General features: G+C 38.1%; 1 protein-coding gene across 1 annotated transcript; it reads right to left on the bottom strand.

Annotated features, from left to right (window-relative positions):
• Nucleotides 1–703: 703 nt before the first annotated feature.
• On the bottom strand, nt 704–9,586 carry WASF1 (WAS protein family, member 1; the record flags this gene model as incomplete). Its single annotated transcript, XM_010283358.1, has 6 exons — nt 704–1,615; nt 3,318–3,955; nt 5,357–5,536; nt 7,649–7,821; nt 8,638–8,755; nt 9,433–9,586. Coding segments are annotated over 6 exons (1,421 nt in total), but the record flags the coding sequence as incomplete, so codon positions are not given.
• Between the last annotated feature and the right edge of the window lie 300 nt (nt 9,587–9,886).

The following is a 9,886-nucleotide window of genomic DNA, read 5'->3' as shown; positions in this document are numbered from 1 at the left end:
TGTATGCTTTTCCTACCCCAGCCTGTACCTCTGGAGTTTTGCCCAGTTCCAGGAGCAGGTTAATAACCACGTGCCTCTCTAAATTGTTCTGTAGACCGTGCAACGTTTCATGTTCCACCTTCAGAAATCTTGTTCTGACTTTCAACACTTGTTTTCCTCTATTACACAATTCCATCTTCCAGGAATGGGTTTGCAAGGAAGAGTGCTCTTGTGCTCTCTCACACTTCCCTTCCCAACAGGCTTTTGATGGTGTGCTCAGACCTGAAGGAGTTACCCCAAAGAAGGGAAAACAAAAGCCCTACGCAACGTGCAGTACATTGCTAGATAGCACTTAAAAAATGACTTTGCAGCATCTCCTGTGTTGTCATCTTTCATTAACCGTGATTTTGACTGCTGCATCTCCTCTTCTCACGATACGCTGATGGTAACATCTTTTTTTAAAAAAAACAACTCTAAATCATACAAGCCACCAGCTCCCAATTTTTTTTTTTTAACTAATGAATCACTGTAATATTTCAGCTTTTTTCATAGATAGGCATGTAGATATCATTTGATGATACGTTTTCTTGTTTAATATGGGTCCTTAGATTAAGTGCAGAATATTTATTGTAACTTTGTAGACCACCGATTAAATCTTGGCAATCCAAGGATCCCTCAGGTATACCAGTGAAAGGCAGGCCTCACTGAAAAAGCAACAACCAAGAACATTTAAAATGAACCATTTATTAAATCAAACTGTTATTTTAACAGTTACATAAGTTACACAGCATGTTTAAGTCAAAAGATTTCACAAGGAAAAAAAAAAATTAAACTTTCATTATGCAGGCAAAAATAGTACCACACAATATGTACCTGGGAGGGAAGAAGGGAAGGGGAATCTCTAAACATTCAAATAAGGCCATAATTATTTTAAAACAACAATAAAACAATAATACCCCCCCCCAAAAGATCCATTTTCCTTTCAGTGTGTTCAGTGCTGCTACTATATGTACTTTTAGTGTACAGATGTAATCGAGGCAGTGATATCTTGATAGCTAGGTTTAATGTTTTAAAACACTATCAGAAGTGGAATAAGGCTCATTAGTACATACACAGCTGCCTTTGGAATGTCAATCTCAGTTGCCTTCATTAACTTAAAATTCACAAAGTGCACAGTTAAGATATGCCAAAAAATTGAAACTGCTACTCTACCAACAGCTGCCCATGCTTAATACTTAGTGGTCTACTGGAACAAAGTATGTTCTTTCAAAAAAGATGTGTAAGAAAAGCCACTGTAAAACATTTAGTTTCAAAGATGCACTAGGAGCTTTTTGTAAACTGAAAAGTAGAAAAACATGGATTAATTATGTAAAGAAAAGAATACAAAAAACACCAGAAATGACCATCAAACTTTCAAAGAACAAGCACCACAATGGACATTAGCATTCGATTTTGCAGCGTACAGCAATGTAAGAATTTTACTCTAACCAATCCACTTCATCAAATTCTGAATCATCTTCTGAATCGCTGTATTCCACAGCAATGCGACGAGAAAGTATAGTAGCAACATCATTCTCAATGCGCTCATGTTTAGCTTCTTGTTCACGTTGCTCTTCAACTTTGCGTAGCTGAATACCTAAAGAACATCAAATCACAAACATGTTACTCTCCTCCTTTACCATTATGCAAAGTATTTAGCTCATGATTCACAAAATGCTTTGCAAGCAAAAACGAAGGCTGAGGAACATCATCCTCCTCAGACAGAAGTTCTCTGTCAAGTTTTTAAAGAGAGGAATGTCAGAATTGCAATGGCAGATTAGGTAATCGGTCCTTCTACTATAATATCCTGCTTTTTAAATGAAGTTATTTAAAGTTAATTAAAGACTTCCCATTAAAAACACACCCACATTTTTAGTACCACAGTAAGTAATTAGGTCATTTTACTATTTGCATTTCCAAACAATTTTTATACTCTCTCTTCATGGTCTCAATTAAAAGTTATAGCTATTTGAGTATCCTAACAAGACAGGATTTCTTGTAACTCAGTTTTGATCATGTAATAATCTGGTTTGGGATAAAGTATTACTTAAAGATCAAACACCAAGGAGAAATAACATATACAAATAGTATGAGAAAGTAACTTAGTTAAAAACATGACAGAGATTATGTATTTTGGTTTTATACTCACGATACCACAGACTGACAGAGTCTAAATAAGACCTACATCCTGTACTTAATACTCTCTGTTGTCAACTGACAGGCAACACAAGCACAGGTCCTTACGGAAATTTAAGCTGTGGCAACTTGAGCCTTTGCTTCTTGTACACCACTTGGTCAAAAGCGTTTTCAGGAATCACCGAAATTGTACCGGAAGGCTCACCTTTCTTAAGTTTTTTTTCTGACATTCTCTACTCATGTTCATGCACCCCCAGTTGTACTCAATGGCTGTTGATACTTCTTTAGAGTCATGTGCATATAGATGCTTTAATTTTTTTTTATTAGTATTATAGCCTACCTACTGATATTACTGTACCACATAGATTCTGTACTGTGTTGAAGGTGCAGGGGAAAGCCAGAAGAATGTGGTACTCGAAACATTTGAGAAAGATTAACTATTCAAAGATGGCACTCAGTCAAAGAGCAGCACTCACAGTGCAGTGGGGATTTTTCTGGCCGTGGGCACGTAAGCTGAAAGGTACAGCTTGTACATACAGCTCCTCGCTAGATCATCAGGAAAACATTGCCCTGCACCTCTGCCGTTCACTTGCACTCTGCCAAGCGGGGCACCCCGCCATGTAGAGACTGCTCCACTACTGCGTTGAGACTTGTCCAGATCAGATGCTTAACGGACTTAAGTCTTAAGCAATGATTTCTGAGTGACATTTACATGTTGCTGTAATACATTGATATATGATCAAAATTCCAATGCAAGTTGATCTGATCTGCTTTTATCTAACAGTCTGTGAAAAACAACGTTTTTCTTCTACACAATCTGTAGGTTATCAGAAATAGCTGCATTTTCAGGTAAACAGAAATAAGGAGATAATCTCCACAGATCATCTATAATCACACGTACTTTTTTTAATAAAAATCTCACTTCCACAGAGAACCAGTTTTGCCATCCAAACTACACATCTGATAAGCGCAATTACATAGTGTAAAAAAAAAAAAAAAATCCATCTACTTGGCAGTGCATACGCTGTAGAGAACAGAACGCAGAAACAGACCTAAGATGCATTCCTCTAAACTAACTTCTTAGGTGGAATATTCCATCTCTCAATGCGTATTTAGCAAATTTCTGAGACCGTTCTTTTTGCCCTGTAATAGCCAAACGTTACCTTTCCGTATTGCTTCCAGCAGAACGCTTCTAGCATCGCTGATTACGGGAAGAGTTGAAGGGTGGCGTTTGGGTTCAGGAGCAGGAATCACTTGGGACGGTGGAGATGGGGGCATTAGGGGGGCATGAGGGCCAGGGACAACGGTCGTGGGAGGAGGGTGCAGAACAGGAGGAGGGTGAGAAAGGGCTGCAACGGTGACAGGAGAGGAGGGTCGAATGCCAGGAGGAGGCAAGGGAGGTGGTGGAGGCGGTGGGGGAAGTCCCTGTACTTCAGCTTGTGGAGGAACTGGGTGAACTGGTACAGCTTCGCACACCTGGGCAGCTCGAGTGACAGGAGGAGAGGGTTGTGCCAGGGGAGGAGCAATTGGAGGTGGAGCTGGATGTAGGACTCCGGGTGCTATCTGGAGAGGAGCTGGTGGGGGTGGCACAGCTGGGGCCTGCAGAGCCGCCGTGGGAGGCGGGGGAGGAGGTGGGACTGGCGGTGGAGGAGTGGAAGTCATTGCAGCTCTTAAGGATGAAGTTGACAAAGCAGATGGAAGAGGTGGTGGTGGTGGTGGAGGAGGAGTGGGGCTCACAAACACTGGTGTTCTGCCTGTTGCTGGTGATTGAGGACGATTTTCTACCAAGCCAGTAGCGGAACTGAAAAATATTTGAGAACAGGACAAAGTTATTAGAGCTGGAGAGTGAGAAAAATAGTAATAGATTCATTTCTGCAACTTAAGAATATTGAATGCTGGGCATTAAAGAGCACCATGTACTATGATGATTTCAAGTTATTCACACCTCATATACAAGGAAATCTAATTCTCAGTATGGAGTATGCATCAGTCTTCCAATAGACTTTTGCTCAAATTCAATTAACTGAGCTGATACTCTTACACAGACCTGCGTCTTCATCAAAGGTTTCCTATACTAGTATAATTCTCCCCTCCCATCCCTAAGGAAATCCGAATTATTTTTCTGAAGTTAAGGGAACTAGCAGTTGATTAATTGCTTCAATTCACAGAACTTTAAAAACAAAACAGCACAAACAATGAGGATGAGCTACGTTTGAAATAGGTATTTTAGGTTTAATGACAGGGTGAGTGAGGCTAGTATCAAAGGTCATAAATTCTTCGTACAGAGAGGTATATTGATATGCTCTACACTCATAGTGCAACGAATAGGTTAACTGAAGCAAACAAAAGGGAACAGTAAAATTATTTTCCTGAAATACCACTAGAGGATTTCTTTCATCTGTTGTGGAAAATTAATCTAAAGAGTTATGCATTTCTGTGCATAACACACACACACAAAAAAAATCTTTTCAAGAGACTAACATCTTGCTGATGTAGCAACTCTGTGTGAATTAACTGTCCTCCATTCCAAGTTGTATGTACCTGACCATAAAGTTAAGATTTTGGGTATAAAACAACAGAGGAGTGACAACCAGAGCCTCACTCTAGAAAATGCTCTAAGTATGTATCCAGTTCTGGAAAGGCATAGAGAAACAGAAGATAAAAACACTTGGGGGAAGAAAAAAAAAAAAAAAAAGGCAGTTGCAACTTAGCAAATGTGATGAATATATGGTTTTGACAGTTGACTGTCTTACTGTGATATAGTCTTCCTTTCATGTAGGCTGAAACACAGCATAGTAGTACAAATATCAGATTTGTACTACTGGTACTACTTCAGATTTTGGAAATGTTAAATTTCCAAAATTCCAAAGCTAAATCCTGAGATTCCAACATCTTTCACAGAAATACTTTCCATACAGTTTTTTGTCTTGCCATTTAACTCCGAAGGTAACATAGTCACTGTATTAATGGCAAGGCAAGGCCTCTCTCCACAATGGCAGCCTACGGGGTATAGATTCTGACGTTTCTCTCCAACTCCTGCATGGCCCTGCAGCTGTGGATGCATCAGGGCTGTGGACTGACACAGCCCCAAGGATGTGTGTACTGCCTGGGCTGCATGGAAATAATACTCATGGACCATTAGGGGGATGGTGGAAAACTAAAACCCTCCAATAAATCTGCATGTGGCTTGACCACTTCATACCTAACACAAGGAGGCACAGGTTTCACGTCGCCTGCTCCATGCATTGGAGGTGGTGGTGGTGGTTCATGAGGTCTGACCAACACTCGCTCCTCAGCTCTGTTCAGAAGTTCAGACATCTGGCTATAGGGCAATGCAGAAAGTGAGTATGATCCATCCATATGGTCCACATAGGCTTGAGATCTGTAGAAAAATAGTGAAAAATGATCCAATGTAAGCTTTAGTGAAAGTAATGCTCTATACTTGTTTGATTTCTGAATTCAAGTATCTTCTCTGCACCAATGTTGCATATTGTACTTCATGGCTTTTTAATAATTTATCTCACTTTCTATGCCATTGCTTCTAGCAGCTCAAGGGTTTAAAGCTTTTGACAGGTATATCAGACAATTTCTACAGTATGTGTGTGATCTTAGTGTTTATTAGTCACATTATTTTGAGTTAAGTAAATGTAGCAATACGATCAGAAGTACACATATACCAGAGTGTATTATGAAACAGACATTATAATCAGTAATCGTTTCTGCTCCTCAATCCCTACATACATGCAACCATATTCTTTTATAACATTTATGAAACAGCCATCGATGTTAGAACAGTAGAATTTACAACTGAGTAATTTAGCTGAACTTCTGCCAGAGAAGTATTCCAGTAGAGAGAACCCATTACTCTAGACCTACACTTTGTAGCTATACAACAGATAAAATAATCTAAGTATCTACTCTTGAGTAGTAGCAGTAAATAAAGATAATTACAGATTAAAAGGATTCACCTTCCTTGTTAATGACAACTTTAGACACACCTTAAGGACCTGATCAGTTAGGAAATTTTAATTAACTATTCAATTAAAAATTTTTAAAAATGTCTCTATTAAATTCAGAGGAAATGTGTTCACAGAACACTTTCCGACAAGCAAAGGAGTACCCTAGGTATTCCACATACACCACTGTTGTATCTAACCTATTAAATTCTTCGGGAGTGAAGTCTTATTCTGTTACTCAAAAGCACGGTGCTGTTCTGTATCTGAACGACATACTCTGCACATGTAGTGGTCCCAAGCACTACAGCATTATTCACAACTGCATTACTAGTACTGAGATAAAGTTTAGGCCATGGTCCTGGATACAAAAGGAGTCCTGCAACAAGTGCGCCTAATGTGGAATCTGATGTACAACACAACAGAAGGACAGCAGGCAAGCAATGTTTCTGCCAACGATTTGACACAGTAGTTTACAAAGAAAAGACACTATAAAGGTGTTCCCAGAAAAATGGTAATCACCGTAACTTGAGTTGTATCCCACTGACTGAAATGCATTGAGACCATCTTTACTTTCTAAATTCAGAGCGCTAAATTTTCTACAAACAGGCTTTTCCATTTTTCATACAGAAAACACTAGCTCCTAGAGTTGTTGATAATTATCCACTATCACTATTAAGTTTGTCTGAAGGCCTTACAAAGCTAAACAAAATAGTCTGTTACGGTGCTTTTGGCCAGTGAAGGATAGGGGAAAAAAATTTAATTGTTTTTTGGAGGACAAGGAACACTTTTTAATTAAAAAACAAACAAACAAAACAACCCCCTAAAAGCACACCACCAAAACTCCTAATACAAGTTGTCAGCCCTCGTTCCTATCAGAAGTTTCTCAGCTGGTTTTGCACAAACACCAGAAGTACAAACACAGCAGGTGTTTACCACGTGGTAAATGTGGTAAATGTGGAAATGCTACTTTTAGCCACCAGCAAATTCATGCTGCGAAATGAGAATCCAACAGGTTGGATTTTGTAATGGACTATAACCAGAAATGTCAATCAAATCTTGGATTTGCTCAAGAGTAAAGAGAAGCTCAGTGATCTCATCTGAGTTCCAAGTGGATGTTTGTTCACATCACACCCACCCTACAGTCTTGGCAGCATCTACTGAAGAAAAAACCAAGAGACTAGAATAATAGGGATTTTGTAGGTCAGGACTGGAATGTAGTGACACACCTGGGTGCAAACTTGCAGAAGCGACGCTACACCTTCTTCAAGTTGCAGATGACAACACATCCTCAAGGATACAATGAATTCCAAGGATACACACTACTCTTAAAAAACCCAAGATAATAGCTATTCTTTTAAGGACACACTGACTAGGTATTTTAAAACTGAGTTTTGATTGAGCTAAATCAATGATTTCCAGTGCATTTCAAGAATAGCAGTAGCATCTCATCATTTACCATTTCTCAAGCATGTTCACTATGTAGTATGAATATCTGTACTGAATAAAGGATAGGGGGGGGGAAAAAAAAAAAAAGAAACCTTGATTCAAAATGTGAAGCTGGGCCATTAGCAACTTCAATGTGCTTATGTAAGAGGTTAGCATCATCTTCTGCGAGCTCCGGACCTTGGGCTAACTTCTGCCACTCTCTCCGTCTGTCATGAGGTGCCCTTGGCACTTTCTCTGGTTCATGAGGGCGATCTAGATTTTTCTGCTGTAGGAGAGTTGTGCAAACAAAACTGACAACTAAGACACTGTCTTTTAATTAGTTGCATTTAAACATCAGTCACAAAATAATGAAAAACAATCCCAATTCAAGTGCAAGAAAAATGTACTTTCGGTCTAAATATGATACGTAAACCAAAAAGACTTGTAAGAGGCAGAAACTCCAACCTAGTGAAGAACTAGCTGAATAATACAGAGAAAAATAACTGTATAAGTAGCTTTTTATTCTAAGTCTGAAATGAAATTATGAATCTGACACTTATATTTACTGCGTCTATGTATGAAATATACAGAATCATGGTGAAACAAAAAGTAGCATTACCTTTGCAAAAGTGGTTGTTTAAATTCAAGAAAATAAAAACAAAGTGCCCTATTCCTACTAATTCCTTTCTAGTTTAGAGTAAACATATCTATTCGAATGTCATTCAAGCTTTTTCATCTGTCAGATTGTCAGAATTTTGTATTATATAAAAGTGTTCTAGTGAAATTCTTTACTTGCTGTATTCCTCCTTTTTTCTCCTTTTTGAGTCATTGCTAGAAGACTTACAAATTTTGGCAAACCTGCTGTTAGTTACATTAAGACAGCATAAAAGCTCTAGGCCCTTCTATATTATTTTATTATTATTATTGAATACTTATTTGTTAAAGTTGATGGAATTGAATGAATACATGTAGTTTTACTTGAATGAAGATGACTCTGTAAAGTCTGCATTGTTATTAATTGCATAACCAAAAAGTACCATATCTGCAAGTAAAACCTCTCCAGGAAAAAACATCACAAGCTATATAAAACTAACAGATATACCTTCTGCTTCCTCTTTTCTTTTCTTTTGTCCTCAGTGTCCTGCAACATTTTTTCCTTCCACAGATCAAAGAAGTATGAAGGATTGGTATAAAACTTCAAACCTTCTTTTCCATCATCTCTGAAATACAATGACACAAACAGGGCATAGTATTTATTTGACAACACATGAATCCAAACTTTAAGGCAAAGGAAAGGCATATTAAGGAATACCTAGTATCTCAGACCCTGAAATATTTTACCGAAGAACATTAAAAAGATGAACATTGACCTCCTGTGCCATCATTCTTTACTATCTTTTATTGTATTCAAGGTCCTGATTTTAAAAAAGTAACTTTAACACAAGCTGTAAATAAAAAAAGAGTATCATAAATCAGAGAACTCCCATTCCAATGACTCAAATCTTGTTCTCAAATAATAAGCAAATGTGTGTGGCTGCCCATGTTCAACTACTGAAAGGAACTGACTTTGTGATAGCAACAACATTAATTTCCATTAAAGATCTTTCTACATACTTAACTGCTTATTTTCTTCACTTCACATACAAGAGCATTACACAGTTCAACAAATACAGAGTAAAAAAAAAAAAATGGATTTTTTCTACCACTTGAAGTGCAGTAAAGTTTTAACGCTTATAATGTCCTCTGCTGCTTGCATTCCGCCAGAAGCTTCACAGTTTTCTAATGTGGCTCCTTAAATATTCAAGTGCTACTCAACACGAGCAATGTGCCTAGATAGAGTATCTCTATTACATAAAATAAGCTACAAAAGGCTTTTGATTAATTTTATTTTACTAACCTGTAAGGGGTGAGAATGTTAAGCGGAGGAGGCTGTTCACAAATGTCATAAGTTTCTTGCAAAGGAATAGGCAGAGTTTTGCGGTCAAACAGCTGTTGATCTTGAATTGTGGAACTCCGGAAGGCTTTTCTCATTGTAATGTCCTGCAGTGACACTGGAAGGGGATATTGCCATTTAAAAAAAACAAACAAAAAAACCAAAACAACCAAAGATAGTTTATTTGGATTAATCTGGAATTGCTTAATGCTGGTTAAACTATAAATATTAAGCATTGCTACTACTATCTTCCACATTTTACAGCAAATATTAATTCATCTAGCACTACTGCCATGGCAAGATATTGTCAGATTATGTGAAAAACATCCTCGTAATGTTCCAGCACATTATCCTCTATTTAACTCCACAGGAAATTTTTGCTCACCTGGACAGATCTCAGAACTCTGACTCTCCAAAG

The sequence above is a fragment of the Phaethon lepturus genome, unplaced genomic scaffold (assembly GCF_000687285.1).
Source record: "Phaethon lepturus isolate BGI_N335 unplaced genomic scaffold, ASM68728v1 Scaffold25113, whole genome shotgun sequence".
Classification (NCBI taxonomy): domain Eukaryota; kingdom Metazoa; phylum Chordata; class Aves; order Phaethontiformes; family Phaethontidae; genus Phaethon; species Phaethon lepturus.
The sequence above is the reverse complement of the archived record's forward strand: the minus strand, read 5'-3'. Positions and strand labels throughout refer to the sequence as shown.